This window comes from Sorex araneus, chromosome X, assembly GCF_027595985.1.
Source record: "Sorex araneus isolate mSorAra2 chromosome X, mSorAra2.pri, whole genome shotgun sequence".
NCBI classification, from domain to species: domain Eukaryota; kingdom Metazoa; phylum Chordata; class Mammalia; order Eulipotyphla; family Soricidae; genus Sorex; species Sorex araneus.
In genome coordinates this window covers 16,139,492-16,159,919 of record NC_073313.1, presented here as the reverse complement: position 1 = coordinate 16,159,919, position 20,428 = coordinate 16,139,492, and the positions used below count along the sequence as shown (strand labels likewise).

Sequence of the window (20,428 nt, the reverse complement as noted above, 5' to 3'; positions counted from 1 at the left end):
GTAATCTTTTCCATGTAATGGAAGAAGAATCATGTTACAGTGAAAGTCTGTCTTTGGGATTCATTCTGCCAGCTCCATTCTAGCAGAAAGAATATTGACTAATAATACTGAAACAGACACAATATGATTGGGGCATTATATGCAGTGAACATTAAATCCAGCTTTAATTTTTCACTTAATGGAAAAGAAAATGCAAATCCTTTTTACCTTTTCTCTGTTGGAGGATCCAACTCAGTTTGTTAATTTCATAAAGCTAAGACTTCACATAGAAATGTAAAACATACACTTTACATAGAAATGAGCCTCTTGCAGGAAAGAAAAATTTGTAAAAAATATATCTACCCATCCATTCACCCATACACTCACCTATATATTCACCCGCCCATCCATTCATCCATTGCTACAACTACCCACCCATCTATTTATACCCCCAATCTACTTACTGACTTACAAAGTATAATTTTTCCCTCATTTATGAAAGTTTAACAGAGAGGAATGAATAAGAATGAGGTGACTGAATGATTCCTTTTTCATAATATGCTTTCAAATGGATTACCAAAAGAGAATATTAACAATGAAAGAATAACATGCATCAATTAACTGTATGCTTAATTAATCAATATTTATTGATCACCCATTCAATGTAAGAAAGCATGGGAGGCTCAGTAGAAAATTAAGGATATATTTAAAAAATTCCTGCCCTCAACATTTATAATAATCTACTTTAAAAGGTAAAGCAATGAATATCTGAGAGGCTTTGAAAAGATGAATGCCATATATCCAACTGGCAAGATGAAAGGTATCTCAAGATAATTAATGCCTCAGATCATTTCATCTCTAGAAGGTCAGAAAACTTGGGTTAGAATGGTCCAACTGAGAAGTATAAGAAGATTTGAACCAGATTCTGACCCACAGGCAAGATGATAGATTAAAATTCTAAGGTTTGAAAACTTGGGACAAGCCTGAGAAATAATCATCTAGCTCAGCTCCACCAGATTATTCAACTAAAGGTCAGAGATTTCAATTACTTGATCCAAGTTGCTCATATGGGTAGTGGTGGCAGAAAAGAGCCTAAAATGCAGGGCTGTTGTGGCCCATCTGAAGCCCATACATCACCTAGGATGGAAAGCAGAGTCTTTAGAAAACGAGAAAACAGTCTGGAGAGTGGGTGAGACCCAATGTAAGCAAGGAAGCCAAGCCAGAAAGGAGACTGTAACCACCGTGCACCAGGACCCGGAAAGATGCAAGGCGAAGGAAGGAAGGTGGAGGGTGGGGCCTGCTAATGAGAGAGCTTGCATGTTAGTCTGCAGTTTGTCAGCTGTGTGAAACTCAAATTCTGGTTTCTGGAACCGGCTTGATGTCTGCCTTTGACATAGAGACAGCAGTATAAACTTTCCTAGAAAATAATGTTACTTTTTAAACTAACAAAGGTTCAAGTTCACCAGGGGAAGGAGAGAACTGCAGGAGGGGGGTTGGGATGAAGCCTAACTCTGCTGTCCAAATAGAGGGAGCGGGAATCGGAAGAAGATGGTGCTGCATGTCCTCACAGAACCTGATGCAGTTGATTGAGGGTGGAGGCTAAGGATCTGCTTATTTTTATTACTTTATTTATTTTAGTTTAGGAGTCTTGTCCGGGTGTGTTCAGGGCTTATTCCTGGCTCTGCTCCAGAAATCACTCATGGAGGGGCTTGAAGGACCATATGCGGTGCCAAGTTTGAAATTATGGCACGCGACTTACTGACTGTACTATCTCTCTGATCCCGAATCTATTTTTAAAACTCCCCGAGACTGTGAAAATCATTATGTTTGGAGAGTCTTCCAGTTCACCCTTTTATTGAATGCAGATCACCACTTTGGAAAACACTTGGATGCTATTTACTAAATATATGTCCCCTAGGGTACAACAATTACATTGTCAGACATATACCCAAGAGAAAACATTTCTCTTTCCCAGAGGCATGTATCAGAATCTTCATAGCAGGTTATTAACAACTCCAAACTGGAAACAACCTAAAAGTCCATCAGAATGACTAGAATGGGGAGAAACTGATGTACACTCATACAATGATGAGCACATGGCAATTAGAGAACAAATCATTGCTTGGGGTGCCAGTCACAAGCATGCTGACACCAGCATAAAAAAGATGGTTCCATTCATAGAAGATTAAAGAACTGGAAAAAATAATCTGCGGGCACTGGACTCAAAGCAGTGATTGGCTCTTTCTGGGTTGGGCCTTAAGTGGAAAGGGGAATAAAAGACATCCCTGAGGTATTGACACAGTTCCCTGTCTCCACCGGGGAGGTGCTCAGGCTACTATGAAGATGTAGAGTAACATCTGTGTACTTGCTCAGTTTGCTGACACAGCTCACACCTTGTGTAGAAGTGTGTGTTACATATTTGCCCTGCCAACCTCATGAGAAGACTCTGATGGCTTTTAAAAATGATATGAATAGAACAATACAGTCCTATATTCCTCTTTTCTTTCTGTTTATTCGGCAGGGGATAGAGGGTTGCCAGTGATTGAATTCCAAAACGGCATGCCCTTGGTCACTTAACTATACAACCCCGTTCCCCAGCCAAGTACAGTCTTATTTTATTCAACTAAGTCAATACCCATCCTTGCTGAAATTGATGAGATACTCTAGCTCCCCCATGACTCAGTTAATCCACTTAGCAAAAACCTTCTAGTACTTTCTGATCTAGCAGTGCAATCTCCACAATCCTGAATACAGTGAAGGTATACCAAAGGGTACCCCTAGCCTTTGCCACAGCCTTTTTGCTGGTGGTGAAGTGGGTCTACACTGAAAGGCCAACAGGAGGTTCACACAATTGCATCTTTCTGTTGTCCGAGCTCATGCCCACCCCCGCCCCATTCCAACCCTCCATTCCACCCCTCAGCCCAGAAGACAGAAAACACCATCTGGACCACTGCAGTCTCCAACCCGGAAGCCAGTGATGTCTCATCTTTCTATCAAGAAAACCACCATCATTCTGAGATGCCCTGGGCCATGGGTAATGAGCCCCCATCCTTGTGCCAGTTGCAAAGTTTTCCTCTCTTGCCTCAGTGCCTGAACTGCCTAGGGTTAGCTGCTGAGCAAATATGTGCAAGGCAGATAAAGGAAGAGACAAGCCCTGTCCAGCTAATGCAATGTGCCAGCCTTCTTTCTGGGCTAGTTCTTCTCAGTTTGACAATGCCACATGTGCTGAGCTAAGTCTAAACATACAGCTAAGTCTAAGCACATGTCTATAGCATGTCTGATAAAACTATCTTTATTTGTCCATTACTCCACAAAGCCAGATCACCTGGGAACTGAGTCGCTGCAGAACAAGATTGCAGTACCATGTGGGGCATTTTCTTCAGGAAACAAGAACTTTTAAGAGCCGATTCTCTGCCTTGTTTGGTATACTCCCAAATCCCGAAATAACATTAGCAGTGCGTAACAAACGTACAACTGGCTTTAAAATAAAGTTTATCATCTCTGATTCACTTTACCAGTTTCTTATTTTAACCATATGGGATGTGATGTGTTTGAGGGTCTAGTCCTGCCTGTGTTCAATCTCAGAAGGTCAGAAGTACACAAGGCACATTCAGTGTTAGTGTCAATAAGCTGAAGATATTGTCTGACTGGTTAGTGCAAGCAAGTGTTTTCTTTTCTTTTTTTTACATAAGAAACTCTGGAGAGATATATTCAGAAAGTAAATATACAATTTTCACAATGAATCAATGGGAATTTTAGGCCACATGTTCATATAAGAAATGCATTTCACAAATACGTATATTTCCCCAATAAAACACTATACGAAACTCCCTCCCCACAACACAACACAACACAACAAGCAAACCCCAAACACATCCAAAGAGACAATAATATTAGCTATCCACCTCAATATCCAGTTTTCTCCAGAAACAAAGTTCAAATCATGCTCAATTTCACTTGGGCTATTTGGGAAGTCCGAAATGCAAAGTGCTGAGCTACAGGCAGTCAAACACAAACATCAGCAGTGACAACACTGAAACCATCCGAGGAAAATGAATTTCAAGGAAAAGTCGCGTGTCTCCTGAATTGCTGGAGGGATATTTTGAAGAAGCAATACAGGGGAACATCCCTGTTCTCTGGCGATTCCCAATTGCTTCTGAGAAGCACATGCCTCCGGGTTGAAACTCAATCGGGGGGGCGCTTGTTTTTCTCCCCGGTCAATTAATTTTGCCAGGAGAAAAAAAAAGGTAGTAAACGACAATGCTAAATCAATTTGTCCCCTGAAAAGGCAAGGATGCCCTAGGATCCAGGGGTCCTCTGCCTGCCCCCCTTCTGTTTCTGTCCCTGCCAGGCACTCACTTTTTATTCTTAACCCAACACACCAAACACGAGAAGTCTCCCCTGAAGCAAGAACAAGCCTGAAAGGGAATCTGAGTTTGAGTCAAACTTTCCCGGGTGCCAACAGCACCGTCTGTGCCAAGGGCAGCTCAGCTGTCCCATCCCTCAAAGGACAGGTCCCTGGCATGCACCTGTGCTTACCTGTCTGCCGAGAGAGCCGTGAGTGTGAACACTGACACTCCCACCGAGGTGAGCTGGATGAAGGGGATCAGCTTGCAGCCAATCCTGCCAAACAGCCATCTGTCGGCCAGGTACCTGCTGGCGTCCACCGGCGCGCAGGTCACCAAGAGGAGCAGATCTCCCAGAGCCAGGCTGGAGATGAAGAGGTTGGGCACACTGCGCATAGACTTGACCGTGCAGAAGACCTTGATCAGGGTGATGTTGCCCACGAGGCCTATGAGGATGATGACCCCGTACACGGCAGGGATGACATAGAGGATCTCCGGGTGGAACCAGTCATCGTTCTCCGGGGCGAACGTGCTGTGATTGGTGTCGTTGTAGGCCACCCAGGAGTCCAATTTCAAGTGCCAGGGGAACGATTCATTCAGAGCCATCCTCTTGACTCTTGGCTCACCGGGGAGGTGTCTCGAGTTGCTGGCTCTTGAACTTTCGATTCAGCAGTCGGCTGAAGGTGAGCACGAGGTCTGTGCCAGGGTCATCCTGCTCTTCTCTACAAATGCTCAGAGTCCATGGAGATACTGGGGTTCGAGCACGACTGTCACTCTACTGAGGCTGGCACTGCTCTGGCCTTCCGGTGACCAAGGCGACACATCTCTGAGTCCAGTCAGCTAATAACCTGACAGCATCCCAAACTCAGCCCTCGCCCCCCAGGCCTCCCCCGCACCAAGGCTTCGACTTAATCCTTCCCTGTGGCCAGTCTTTCTAGTTCCATTCTCAGCTGAGTCGGCCTGGCTGCAGTTTACTAAGAACTTTTGGTCAGCTCTTTCCACACAGCCTTTCCTGCCTTTCCTGATAGTTAGAATCTGAAGGTTTAAAGTGGGTAGAAAAAAACAGCACTGAGGAGGCCTCCGATCCTATAGGCAGGCTGCTGTGCGCGTCATCGCCACACCAGCAAACGGCAGCTCTGCTGAGCTGAGACTCTGAAGAGGAAGCTGGACTCCTCATAGACAGAGAATGCCAGCCCCCTGCTGGACGCTTCGATCACTGCCCAGTCTCCGGCTCTCCCCAGATGTGAACCCGGTCAACTGTGGCTCCTGTGGTGTCCTGGTGGCTGTGCAGAGACTGGCTTCTCGTTGGAGAAGCAGAAGCTCTCACAGGTATTTAAGAAGAGACGTGTGTGCTCCGCAAAGGCGCCAGAGAGCTCCCTGATACCACGCCCTTGAATCCAGTTGGGACTTGCAGCCTCATTTGCTCCTCATTCTGGAGCCATAGCACAGCGAGTAAGGTGTTTGCCTTGCACGCGGCTGACCAGGGTTTGATTCCTCCGTCCCTCTTGGAGAGCCTGGCAAGCTACTGAGACTATCCCGCCCACACGGCAGAGCCTGGCAAGCTACCTGTGGCGTATTCGATATGCCAAAAACAGTAACAACAAGTCTCACAATGGAGACGTTACTGGTGCCCGCTCGAGCAAATCCATGAACAACAGAACGACAGTGCTACAGTGCTCAATACTTTAGAAGGACATGCTCAAATTGGTCAAAAGACTTGCAGGGCAACTGCCTGTGAATTTAATGTGCCCAAATGCACAGCTGTCTGTGTGTGAGCCCTCCCACTCACTCAGTTCTCTCACCACTACCTCTTAGAATGGTGATTTTTTTTTTGCGAACAAGAGAAAAAAGGCACAGAGCTCTTGTCTCAACCTTCTATCAGTCGAAACTGGGGAAAGCTGAAGCAGAAGGAACACCTGATCTTTCCTGCAGATTTCTACAGCCGACCTTACTTCCTTTAGCAGGGATACAGGAAATCAAGAGCTGAGGGCAGCTCGAAGTTCAGTAGTCCTTGCAACCCACAACACCCAAAAGAAGAGAGAGAGCAAAAGGGAATGTCCTGCCACAGAAGGGAGGTATGGTGGGGGGAGGACGGGGTGGGGGTGGTGGGAGGGATGCTGGGACCATTGGTGGTGGAAAATGGGCACTGGTGGAGGGATGGGCAGTTGACCATTGTATGACTGAAACACAAGCACGAAAGTTTCTAAGTCTGTAACTGTACCTCATGGTGATTCACTAATAAAAACTTTAAAAAAAAAGATCAGTAGCATTTTCCAGAGTCCCATGGATCTCAAAATTACACGAATTGGCATTTTGATGCTATGTTTGCCACGTTTCCTGGCAAATTTTCTTACACCAGAAGGAAAATGAATGGTAAAGAGTTACAGACAGAATCCTGAGTTGAAAGATGTAATTTATGAAGAAATGAGAGACACAGTAAGCAATAATAACGCCACGACAGGCAGCAAAAGTAAGGAAAATCCAGCTAGGCCGCAAGCTCAGTTCCTAAGACTGAGTTAAGTTTCCATTTCTGGGAAATGGGAACTTATGAAACTAGCTAACCAGACCCCCCTTGGAAAGCCCCAGGGCCCAGCAGGAGGGCTCAATCTATCAACAAGCACCGAATCAGTAGGGCCAACGCTAAAAACAAACCAGTAAGCAAAGGATGGGAAGCTTATGTAACTCTATGGTATAAAATGCTGACAAAAATTAGAGTTGGGGTCTTTGTCAAGACTCCACTGCGTTGGATGAGACCCTAGCTCAAGCTAGCAATAAAATTCCTTGCTTTTGCATTGCAGAGTGGTCTTTTCTATCTCGAAATTGGTTTAACACTTAGAGCTGATGAGGTGCCGGGAAAGACTCTATTGAGGAAGAACTATGAAGATTGAACTTAGATTCTTAGCAAACAATTACATGCTGCAGTGGTGTCCCTTAAACACCTTTGTGGCGCCAGCGTTTCCAGCATCATCACAGGAATCTAGTAACTAACAGGGACTTGCATCGAAGCTTTAGTTTTTGAAGATGTATGAGGGATAAAGTGTTTGCACTTGTCACCCTTGCCGGGGTTCACCAAGAAATCCTCCAAGTATGTTGTCATGGCAATTTTCAGTGACAGCTTACAACACTGAGTGGCTGCCACGTTTCTTCCATGACTACGATGAGCTTGTGCACTAAGAGCTGTAGAATCTAACACTGCCTTTATGGAGAGGAAGAGCTGCTCATTGGAGCTCTTACCAGAAATGGCTCAATAACCATAAGCTTAGTGGTGTCAACAGGGTGCTAGCAGCTGATTGAGTACCTGTTAGGTGCTAGATTGAGTCCCATACTTGAGCTTTTTGCTTACATCTTGGCTCCTTCTTTTATTTTTATTATTTTATTTATTTTATTCTTTTATTACCTTGGTCAGTGACTCGATCCCTTGAGTTTAAAGCTCCTCATCTATAAAGTGAGGATCATTTGTGAAGTTAAATAAAATTATCCATACTAAGACTTCAGAGTTTGGAGCACATTATATATGCTTTATTAATATTAGCTTCTATTACTATATTATTGCTCTTGTGATTGAGGAACAATATTCTGGTGATTTTTCCTTTGGTAAGTGCAGTAAGTTCAGAAGAGTGACCACAGATTGATAGTCAAAGGGTTCTCTCCTATGAGAGGACCAGCTACTTGAAAGACCTTTGGTGAATATCTACCAGGCACTGTGCAAGAGCCAGAGAAACATGCCACTAGGGTACAACGGCTGCATAAGACCGTCACGGTCCTCGCTGCTTCAAGCTTAGTCAGAGGTCTGGTTTTAAAGATAGCGCAAGACTCATTTGTGGAATATAAAGTAACAGAATGGGAGACTAACACCCAAGAATAGTAGAGATAAAGTACCAAGAAGAGTACTCCACAGCTTGGAAGCTGACCTCACATGCTAGGTGAAGAAGCAGCTCTGTTAGAGAAGGGATCACCAAGCAAAGGGTGGTAGGTGGACCCACTAGGGATGGGAGATACGGGCTGAAAGTAGACTATAGACTGAACATGATGCCTACTTAATACCTCTGTAGCAAACCACAACACCCAAAAAGAGAGAGTGAGCAAATGGGAATGCCCTGCCACAGAGGCAGGGTGGGGTGAAGGGGACAGGGTGGGGGTGGTGGGAGGGATGCTGGGACCATTGGTGGTGGAAAATGGGCACTGGTGGAGGGATGGGTACTCGATCATTGTATGACTGAAACATAAGCATGAAAACCTCTAAGTTTGTAACTTTGTCTCACGGTGATTCACTAATAAAAAATAAAATAAAATAAAAGATTAGCAATTAAAAAAATAAAGATAGTGCAAGAAGGAATTTCATGTGGATTCTGCAAATGTTTTTGTCTAGACTAGAGGAAAAATTTTGCTTCTCAAACTTGCTGTGACTGGGGGTTGGAGAGATAGTACAGCGGGTACTGCACTTGCCTTCCATGCGACCCACTTGGGTTCGAACCCCAGAATCCGATATAGTTCCCTGAGCACCACGAGGAGTGATTCCTGAGCACAGAGCCAGGAGTAAGCCCTAATTTGGCCCAAAGAAAAACACAAAATTGCTGTGACTTCCTTCACTGATGATTTACTTTTCTTTCAATGACAATGATTGCTTCTGGCATTGATTTTTGTCATCACTAATCCCCTTCTGTAGCAAGCCTTTCTTCTTCCATTCTTATCTGAGTCTGAGTCTGAGTTACTTGGTCTCTTGAGTTTAATGGTCCTCATCTATAAAGTAGGGATAATTTGTGAAGTTAAGTAAAATCCATATCTCACCTCTCCAACACCCAGTCACAGCAATTTTGAGAAGCAAAATTATTAATTTAGCCTAGACAGAAACATTTGCAGAATCCACATGAAATCCCTTCTTGAGCAATCTTTAGGAGAAATACCTTGTATGAGTTGGGTCAAAAGTCACAAAAATTCAACACTTTCTTAGTAAATCATTCAATTGTCTGAGTTTTTTTAAACAGTAACAGCCAGCACTGAGCTATAATTTTATAAGAGACTTAAAGAACTTTGGGCCTTGTGACCCTTCTGAAAGTTGCTTGAGTTTATTTAAATAGAAATTCTAAAAACTAGCCACAGAAAGTTAGACTTTGTCCCTTTCCTGGAACGAAGCAACTACCTTTTCATGAGAGAAGGTGACATTTGATCTTACACATTGAGTGAGTGTTTGGCAAGACTTTTGGAGTATAGAAAAATGTATACTTAGGACAGATGGATAATGAAGGAAAGGTGGCACTGATCAGGGACATCTTAAAGGCCAGAAAGAACCTCCAGGTCTGAAGAGGATGTGGGGAAAGAAGGTTGGAAATTGAAGCAAGAAGCAGGTCTGGGGGAGATCGTGACGGGTCTTGTTTTCTGATGAAGTTTAGACCAGAGGTCATATATTTGGTTCACAAAGAGAGCTCTTGCTGTTCTTTCTCTTTATTTCTTTAAACACCCCTATGCAAAGAATCAATCTGGCTCCTTAAATCCCACGGGCAATTAAAGCTTCTTTCCCGGGAAGTGAAGTCAGTGCTGATAGATACTGATTTCTCACGACTGCCCTTAGTGTTCTGTGTTATGCGTAGCACTACAGACTGTCCTAAGGCTCTTGTAAGAGTGAAGATATATTGAGCTTTGATATTTTCTGGGAGCCAAGATCTCTTAAAAAGCTAATTAGAGAATTTTGATGTATCTTCGACTAATTAGCTGTAATGACTCTTTCCATCCCTGCCATTATGTGTCACCTTCCGGCAGATCACCGAACACTGACACGTGTTCGGCTTCTTATTTAATAGAGAAGAGGAGGTGACAAGGGACAAGTATAATACACAGTCTCCGTCCTCAGGACTTCAATTCCCGAATAGAATTAGGGTGTGACTCAGCAGCCTTTCAGATGTGGCAGGGCAGGGCACCGCTCTGACCTCCATTTCAACGACAAGATTCACAATTCCTGTTCTGCCCCCAAACTGGGCTTTCTGTGTGATTTCACTCTGAGTGAGGTTGTGACTTGGTCGATTTGGGAGGAAAGTGGGTGTGATCAGATCAAGGAAAGTGGGGACCAGGTCACTTTCCAGCCTGCTGTGTGTAACACACCTGCCAGTAGCAGGCACCTTGGGGAGAGGGACGTATATACACACAGACAATAGCTTAAGTCTAGTGTGAGTAGAATCCATAAGTGAAACTCGAGCAAAGAGAAGGGGATGCTCTGGGTCTGTCTGACAGACAGTCTGCCTGGAGCAAAAGTTTGGATGGGGAGTAATAAATAAGAAATGAGGATGATTGAAACTGCTGTGGAGGATATATGTAAGATTTCATCCTGGACTGAAGCCTGTAATATAAACACTGCTTCTTCTAACCTAAAATTGCCTGAGAGTCTTCTGTGTTCTTTAACTGGGCTCTCCCCCAGTGGTGCTGGGGGACCCGGGCCCACTCTAAGGGACACTTCCCTTGACAGTTTCGTGCTTGGGTCGGGGGTATTGGAGAAGGTATCCAAGCCTCTGATCAGCAGTGCTTAGAGGCAACTGAGCTGTATTAGGTGCTGCCTGGAGTACCCTGAGGCATAGGAATCCGAATCCGGGGACAGAACCCAAGATTCAGTGTATTTTATGAAGTGACTGGGGTGTTCCACAGCTCTGGTGTGCTGGGACCAATGGTGCAGCAGTGGGTAATGCAGATTATGGTAACATGGGAGTATTTTGACTTTCCCTTCTCCAGAGGGAGGTGGGGCAAGGAAACAGCCAGGAGATTGTTGCATGGCTCCTTGCTGTCCAGAGAGTGGTCTGTGAGCCTTAGCAGGGTCAACACCCAAAAGCTTGAGAGAAATCAGAAATCAGGCCCTGCCGCAGACTTTCTGAATCATAATCTGCATTTTAACAAGAGCCCCAGGTATTCATACACACATTAGTGTCTGAGAAATGCTGATCTAGGTATCAGGAACATCTGGCAGAAAAAGTTAAGAAACCAGGGAGGAAACGGAAACTGGAAAGAAGGCTGGATCATTCTGTGCCACTCTCTCTTCTTCTCACCAACAACTTTACTTAGCATGAAACAGAATGAACTCTCTCATATCAGGATATAAAGAAACATAATGATGGAATAATGATACCTAAAGACAATGGAAAGAAAGAATGCAAGAACTGGTATTCAGTAAGAAACATGACCAGGGGCCGGAGCGATAGCACAGCGGGTAGGGCGTTTGCCTTGCACGCGGCCGACCCGGGTTCGATCCCTGGCATCCCATATGGTCCCCCAAGCACTGCCAGGAGTAATTTCTAAGTGCAAAGCCAGGAGTAATCCATGAGCATTGCTGGGTATGACCCAAAAAGCAAAAAAAAAAAAAAGAAACATGACCATTGTAGGGGCTGGAAAAGAGGGGGTAACATCTATGGTGGAGGGGAGCATTACTGGAAGGAGGAGGTGGTGCTTAAATGTGATAAATTGTAACATATGAAACCCTATTAGCAATAGTGTTATAAATCAGTGCATACACACACGAGTCTCAGAAACGGAGTGGTGGGAAAGAGGAAAGTGGGGTGGGGTGGCATTGGTAGAAGGAAGTGGACACTGCTGAACAGACTGGTGTTGTAGCATTGTATGCCTGAAACCTAATCATGATTAAATGTGGAATTTCATGGTGACTTAAAAAATTAATTTATGGGAAAAAAGAAAGAAGGCTAAAATCTCAAAATTAGAATCAAAGCAGCAATTGGACCAACTTGAAACTTAATGAAAGGCAATTAATTACGGCTTTTTGATATCCATGATAAGGGTTGTGTGTTGTCTCAGATCACCTGGCAGGTAAATGATTTTGCAACAACACAGGGCAAGAATCCCATTACAAATGTAGGCAGTGGATACAGGCAGTGGAGAAATCCAAGATGGTAAGTGAGATGGGTGAGGTGGGGCTTGCTTGCTTTTTGTAGGCTTCTGACTTAGAAAATAAAGGACCAAGGCCAGGCAAAAGACACTCTAGAGGGAAAGGTTCTATCTGGTTTGGGCATATTGACTTCGCTATAGGGAGAGTAAGAAAGTCAATGGAAATGAAAGCTCAATCCTGAAGGCAGAGAGGGAAATCATTAAGAGGACTGGATAAGAACTAAGAAGATGAATCCCAAATAGATGGAATGTATAGAATTCGCAAAGAATCAAGTGTAGCTATATTTTTAAAGGTCCTGTGGTGAAACTCAGTGGGTCCTGAGCTGACTTTACTATTTTAGTTGTGACACCACCATGGAGAAGCTGCTGAAAATAATGCAGCAACCCTTGCTTGAGAAGAATCAGACATGTTCAATTTTAGTGCAATAGCAGGAAAAAGAGACAGATGACTATATCCAGATCCTGTTATGCTAGGATCATTTCAAGTTCCCTTCTCTTTTTTGTAACATTCCGTGAGTTTCCATGTGAGTTTCTTGGAAACTTAGGAGAGAGATGAGGGGCAGTCTTCTCAAAGAGTCAAGTTTTGTTTTGTGCCACTCTAAGTTGCCACTAGAATAAAAAACCAAGTGATAAGTCAGACCCAAATCTAAGAAAACACCTGGTAAGGTAATATGAAAATATATCCACCACTGGGGCTGGAGAGATAGTACAGCAGCTAGGGCACTTGCTTTGCACATGTTCAATGTCTGGCGCCCCAGATGTGTCAAGCACCTCCAGAAGTGATCCCTGAGTGCGGAGCCAGAAGTAACCCCTGAACAGCACTAGGTGTGGCCCCCAAACAAAATAAAATACATCCACCAATTCCAGACACTCTTTCCTCAAGGGGGCGGAGCTTAATTTGTCTCTACATGAATGTGGGTTGCGCTTATGGCTTTCTGACATATAAGAAATGAGGCAATGTGGTAGTGTGTAACCTCAAAGATTAGATGATAAAGGATGTTGGCACTTCTACACATTCACTCTTGGATCAAATGCTGTGAAAGGAGGTCAGCTGTGATGTCATAAAAACACTCAAATGATGCTATGTACAGGTCAGCATAGTGAAAAGCCAAGATCATCTGATCACAACTATGTAAGTCTTTTGGGAAATGTATACTTTGGCTCAAGTTGATGACTGAAACCTCAGTCAACATACTGGCTCCAAAATCATGAGATGCACTGGGTCCCAGAGCCATTCAGTCAAGCCATTTCTTCAAATTTTAATTCACAAAGATTTTGAGTTAATATAATTATTTTGCTTTAATCTACTATCTTATGGTAATTCGTTATCAGCAACAGATAACACTAGGGAAGTCGAACAAATAAAAAGAAGACAAGACCATTAGAAAGGCAAACTAAAACAGAAAACACTAGAAAGGGCAAATGCTCTAAACCTGAGTTGAACCTTAGAGGTATATGAGTGAGAAAAAAAAGTGTGCTCAAATTTAGAAAAGTTATGGAGACTAAAATCTATATGTTACTCAGTAACACCAAAACTTCTTATCTGAATTAAAATATAAGGGTTTATTTTAATTTAATTTTGTTTTGTTTTGGGGTCACATGCAGGGGTGTTCAGGACTTACTTCTGGCTCTGCTCTCAGGGATTACTCCTGGCAGTCCTTGGGAGTACTGGGATGCTGAGGATTGAACACGGCTTGCCCATGTGCAAGGCTAACACCTACCTGCTCTCACTCCAGGCCTAAAATATGTGGATTTAAAAAACATGATGAATGAACTGAACTTCCTTGTGCAGCCACCTGAGTATTAGATAATTTCTGTTGAATTTCTTTATATTCTATTCTTAGTAAGGTTGAGGAAGCCAAAATACTTCAGTGAACACTATTTGCCACTGAATGGTTCTGTACCGTGATTCTGCCTCCATAAAATTTTCCCCCTTCCTATCCTCCAAGACAACTTAAAGACAGCATTATCCAGTGGCACCTTCTCTCTAAAATCAGTTATTTCTTTCCAGTCCTTTCTTTCTCTCTCCTGCAAGAATCCAATCAATGTGATTCTAGATAGCCTGAAAGACATTCCTGAATTATTTCTCCTTCTAATAACAGATGCCTGACAAGAAAACATGTTATGAACATAGATTTCTTCTTAAACATTTTTTAATATCTTTACATTTACAGAAAAGTTTTCATATACTCTTCACCTGGCACCCCTATGACTAACATCTACAAAAGTAAGAAATGAGGGTAGGTACAATATTATGACCTAAATTACTGACTTTATTTGGATTCTACCACTATTTCTGCTTCTGTCATTTTCAATTCCAGAATCCAATTTAAAATACCACACTTCAGTTAGTCATTATGATTTCAAAGTCTCCTCTCACTGTGACAGTTTCTCAGACATTTCTTTTTATGACCTCAGCACTTTTCAAGAATACTGGTCAGAAATTTTGTAGAATGTTCTTACTTTGGGGATTATCAGTATCTTTTATTACAAGACTAGAGAATATAGATTTGGATAAAAATTCAGAGAGGTGAGGTGTTGTTCTCACCATACCATGTTCAAGGGTATATATTGCTTGCTGCTATAATAAATTATAATGACTGGTTATCTAAAATAACAGAAATATATGATGGGTAAAATGTTAGCCCTAAAATATAGTGTCATAAACTGACATCACCTCTATTACTTCTCCCCCGATTTTATTTTATCTTAATAAAGTAGTTCACAGTAATTTACCACATTCAGTTTTCCAACATCAATCCCACCATCATAACAACTTCCCACTCCCATTAGTTACCCCACCACCACCACTCAAGCCTGTCGTGTGGAGTAGAGTATAAAAACTTGTGCAGCCGCTTTTGTGGCCGCACACTCCAGGGATTCTGAGATATTAGATATGGTGATACAACTTGCAGCTCTCTCATGAGATTTATTTGTAAGTCTCTGGATCATGGCTGTTAATTAATTTAAATGGTGCTGGAAGTGGTTTGTGGATATGACTTCTGGGCTCCTGGGAAGACAGGGATATGGGTGAGGTTTGCCATTTCGAAAACCACAAGAGTCTGGAAGTTCTGGTCACAAAAGCTGCATACCTGAGGTTTTCAGTGGATTCATCCTCATGCATGAGGGGCTTGATCTGAGCCTCTGGAGATTGGCCGTAAGCATGGGGGGATGGGTTCTGGAGATTTTTGGCTGCTGGGGTTCTGGTGAGGCAGGCAGATGGAATTTCACCCCACCCCACCAGTTGTTCCGGATGGAGTTCAGCCTGGTGCAGCATCTGGGGACATCTCTGCAACCTGTGGCTCAAGTCTCTGGACCATCGCCTCAATTCTTTGTAAAACGAGGGTGGGGAAACCACGGGCTTAATAAAAAACCCAGAAATTTATCCTTTTGCAATTCGGAAGGGCCAGAAGTCTAAAATTAGTCTTGGAAGATAAAATCAAGATCTGATTCCTTCTGAAGGCTTCAGGAAGAATTGTTAAGTCTAGATTCTGGAGGCTCTCAATGTTCCTTGGCTAGTGGCTGTATGAGTGCTTGGCATCACATTGCCTTCTCTTCTTCTGTGGTCAAATCTCTGCCTCCTTCTTATACAGACTCTTGTGATTTCACTGGGCCCACCCAGATAACTCAAAATAATCTCCCCCATCACAACTGCATCAGCAAAATTCCCCCTTCCCACATGTCATTTGCCATTAAGCGCAAATTAGAACCCAGATATCTCTGGGAACCATTATTCAACCTACCACAGGCTAGATGTTATCGTCATGATTCTTCAGTGGTGATGTTAACCTTGATCATCTTAAGGTGATGTATGCCAGGATTGTATACTGTAAAATTGTTAACTGGGGGAGGGGGATATATTATTTTTAATTACTAGAAATATAATTGTATTCACATCTAAATAAGGTATGGTGTTGATGTTACAGAGCCAAGACCATTTATATGAAGTGTCACTCCCTGATAGATTCAATTTTAGGCCCTAGATATCCGAAAGGTAACAAGCAATGTTCTTTACCATCAAGGAACTTGTTGCTTAATGAGGAGCTTATTTTCAATTTAAAGAAAGCTGGTCTGGAAACATTAATATCCTTTCCTTTCATACAACCCAGAGGCTGCCACAGTGTTGGGTTGGAAAGAGTTTCAGCTCAGAAAAAAATTGAATCCAATTTTCTTAAAGTTTTCAAAGTATAAGATTGGACTTTCTGTAACTATTTCCCAATTTTTTATGTCTCTTGGATTTTCTTCCCAACAGTGGAGTATTATCTCACGGGAAAACCAATAAAAATGGCATCAGGTTTCTTGAGAAAGTTTGACTTTTATTTTCTTTCCAACCAGTTTTATGAGACAAAAAAGCTGGAATACACCCGAGACTCTAGGTGTTCATAATAACTAAAGTGAAGCTCCACACCTCACATTACACTCCTTTTCTTTGGCCTGTAAAATAATACACCATGTTCTTCTCTAAGGAAGATGCTAGAAACAGGATTACCCATAGATTTCTCACTCCATATAAAAACTCTACTTTTTTACTGCTTCAAGAAGACTCACCTTAAATTAACTCCAAGTCATGTCTGAAATATAGATCCCAGACCAAATTCTTCTAGTCAAACACACTTGAAATGGATTTGAGAAACACACAGGGAATTTATCTTTCACAAGCCACTGAATTCAGAGTTCCCTTGTCCTACCACGCTGTATCAGAGACAGAGTTATTCAAATTGCTTTTCAGTTGCCTACCTTTCATAAGGACTAGAGTGATAGTACAGCGGGTAGGGTGTTTACCTTGCATGTGGCAACCCCGGGTTCGGTTCCTCCATCCCTCTCAGAGGGCACGGCAAGCTACTGAGAGTATCTCACCTGCACAGCAGAGCCTGGCAAGATAACTGTGGCATATTTGATATGCCAAAAAACAGTAAAAAGTCCCACAGTGGAGACGTTACTGCTGTCTGCTTGAGCAAATCGATGAACAGCAGGATGGGATAACAGTGCTATAGTGCTACCTTTCATAAGATCACTTTATTTTTTAAATTTTTTTAAATTTTTTTACTTTTGGGGTCAAACCCAGCGATGCACAGGGATTACTCCTGGCTCTGCACTCAGGAATTACTCCTGGTGGTGCTCAGGGGACCATATGGGATGCTGGAAATCGAACCCGGGTCGGTAGCATGCAAGACAAATGCCCTACCCACTGTGCTATCGCTCCAGCCCCCATAAGATAAACTTTAAAACCCTCTGCTTACAACAGGTTTTTTACACGGAGAGGAATTTAAATGATATAAAAGCCCCTCTTCCCCCTCCCCCCGTTTTAAAAAATGGTCTCTATTCAAGATGAAAACTACAAAAGGTAGATGTGATGTACTGCCCCACAGTATAACTCAAGCTGCTATTTTCTCTAGGGAAGCAAGACTGGCCCATGCCAATCCCCACAGGAAAAGCTGTGACAGACACATGCTACATCTGGCCTGAGTCTATGGTCTTTCTTTCTTTCTTTCTTTCTTTCTTTCTTTCTTTCTTTCTTTCTTTCTTTCTTTCTTTCTTTCTTTCTTTCTTTCTTTCTTTCTTTCTTTCTTTCTTTCTTTCTTTCTTTCTTTCTTTCTTTCTTTCTTTCTTTCTTTCTTTCTTTCTTTCTCTCTCTCTCTCTCTCTCTCTCTCTCTCTCTCTTTCTTTCTTTCTTTCTTTCTTTCTTTCTTTCTTTCTTTCTTTCTTTCTTTCTTTCTTTCTTTCTTTCTTTCTTTCTTTCTTTCTTTCTTTCTTTCTTTCTTTCTTCTTTTGGATCACACCCAGCTATGCACAGGGGTTACTCCTGGCTTTGCACTTAGGAATTACTCCTGGCGGTGCTCAGGGGACCATATGGGATGCTGGGAATCGAATCCAGGTTGGCCACATGCAAGGCAAATGCCCTACCTGCTGTACTATCGCTCCAGCCCCTCTGTGGTCTTTCTTGTATTTGAGCATGTCAATAGTAACAAGAGGTTTTGTTCTTTTTTTGTGTGTTTTGTTTTTTGCTTTTTTGGGTCACACCCAGCGATACACAGGGGTTACTTCTGGCTCTGCACTCAGGAATTACTCCTGGCGGTGCTCAGGGGACTATATGGAATGCTAGGAATCAAACCCAGGTTGCACCGTTTTCAAGGCAAATGCCCTACCCTCTGTACTATAGCTCCAGTCCGGTTTTATTCTTTTTGTTTGTTTGTTTGTTTGTTTCGTTTTGTTTTGGGGTCATACCCAGCAATTCTCAGGGGTTAATCCTGGCAGTGCTGGGGGACCATAAGGAATGCCAGGGATCGAATGCCTGTCAGCAGTGTGCAAGGCAAACCCTACCTGCTGTCCTATCAGTCCACCAGGCCTGGCCCTAGGTCTCACTTGTGCTTAGAGAAATAGTCTTTGCTCCCCTGGACATCAGATGTGACAGAATAACTCCCAGGTTTCCAGCCAGCTGGGCACACTTTACCGTGTTTATCCGTGAGTTAGGAGGGCCTAACTAGACTCAGAGTCTCATCCCAAGATCAGCCACGAGGGAGCCTCTTGACAGTGATCTGCCAAGGATACCCTCATCACCTATGATAAAAGGGGCCTGAGCGCGACGCCTGCATCAGCTTCTAAGCTCCATAATCCTGAGCAATGCTTCACGCGGAGCCCCACAGCAAGGGAGTGATCACGGGTCTAAATCCTCCTTGTTAAATGACAGAAACGTCTTAAGGTTTTCTTAAGGTCTCATATTGTTGTGAGATTCGAATGAGATACCAGACAGGAGAACTTTTCAAAGGTTTTTCCCGGGGCCTGAGCACAGCAAGTAGAGCACTTGTTGCACACCCTTCCAACCCGGGTTTGATCCCCGGCATCCCATATGGTACCCCGCGCACCACCAGGAGTAATTCCTGAGTGCAGAGCCAGGAGTAACCCCTGAGCATTGCCAGGGCTAGCCCCCAAACAAAAACCAACAAGTTTTTCCCTCTTCTCTCCTCTTTCATTTCTGTCCGTTGTGATGAGTGTGGCTGAACTCTCTTGGCTGCGGTGCTTGCACACGTGGCTGAGGAACTGGCTGGGAGTTACACCGTTTTTAGTTGTGGTGCTTGCACACACCTGAGCACAGAGGGCTGAGCACCGCACTCTCTGTGGCGGTGCTGGTGGTCTTAGATGGCAGAATTGCTGTGACCAAACTTGGCAAATGTGGGCAGCACCAGGGTTCAACCTCATGGCCTTAAGCTTGCAAGTGCATGGCACTTTTAGCCACGGGGGCATTCCCTGTCCCCTAGAGGCAGGTGTTTGATTTGGTCTGTGTTTTGGTGCACACTCAGAAGTGAATGAGGCTGTTCCTAGCTCTAGTATAAGGGGGTTTTTCTCCTGCTGGTGATCCAGAGACCATGTGGCACCAGGGTTTGAACGCCTGCAAGGCAAGTGCCTTAACCTCTGAAAGATCTCTCCAGCTCCCCTGAAACAGTGGTCATTGTTGAAGACAGCAGGAGAAGTTGGGGTTCATGCCATGCATATGTTTATACTGTGGGGTTTTTTTTTTGCTTTTTTGGGTCACACCTGGTGATGCACAGGGGTTACTCCTGGCTCATGCACTCAGAAATTACTCCTGGTGGTGCTCGGGGACCAAATGGGATGCTGGGAATTGAATCCGGGTCGGCTGCGTGCAAGGCAAACACCCTACCCGCTGTGCTATCGCTCCAGCTTCAGATACTGTGTGTGTTTTAAACTTACCACTATTAAAATCTTTTTACAGGGGCCAAATGTCATTTATCATTCATATAATTCAGATGGCCAACCAAAGAACTACACATGTATCCTGCTTTGACTAGTGGCAGAGAGTGGAGCTCCTCGGGAGGGTGCTGTCCCCTTCTCACATTCAAGAGGCCAGGACCGAAGTGCCTCGGTGATTTCAGCTAGGTTGGATTGCAGAGAGGTCATCTGATGGTCAGTCTGGGAAAAGGCCTTCTGTTTGGGGATATGGACTGATTGGCTCTCTTGAAACTATTCCCTCTCTGTGTCTCTGTCTCTTTCTGTGTCTCTCATTCAGTCTTTCTCATTCTCCCCTAGCCAGAATGACGTGGTGGGGGAGGGGAGGTCACTTCTGGCCATATCCAGGGGACTATTTGGTGCTAGGGAGTGGCCCTAGGCCTCCTGCACACGAAGCATCTGCACGAACACTGTGAGCCATCTCCCCATCCCAATAATGTATTTCTAGATTCAGAAGCCTAAAATCAGTTTTTAGTCCCAAT

At 43.6% G+C, this 20,428-nt stretch overlaps 1 protein-coding gene across 2 annotated transcripts in view; it reads right to left on the bottom strand.

Moving 5' to 3' along the window:
* Positions 1 to 5,326, bottom strand: part of GRPR (gastrin releasing peptide receptor) — a 48,671-nt gene extending 43,345 nt beyond the window's left edge. For both annotated transcript variants that reach the window (XM_055121944.1, XM_004612212.2), the window contains exon 1: positions 4,519 to 5,326. In XM_055121944.1, the coding sequence (XP_054977919.1) occupies positions 4,519 to 4,931 (413 nt within the window). In that variant the 5' untranslated portion in view covers positions 4,932 to 5,326. The remainder of the gene's footprint in view (positions 1 to 4,518) is intronic.
* Positions 5,327 to 20,428: the final 15,102 nt, after the last annotated feature.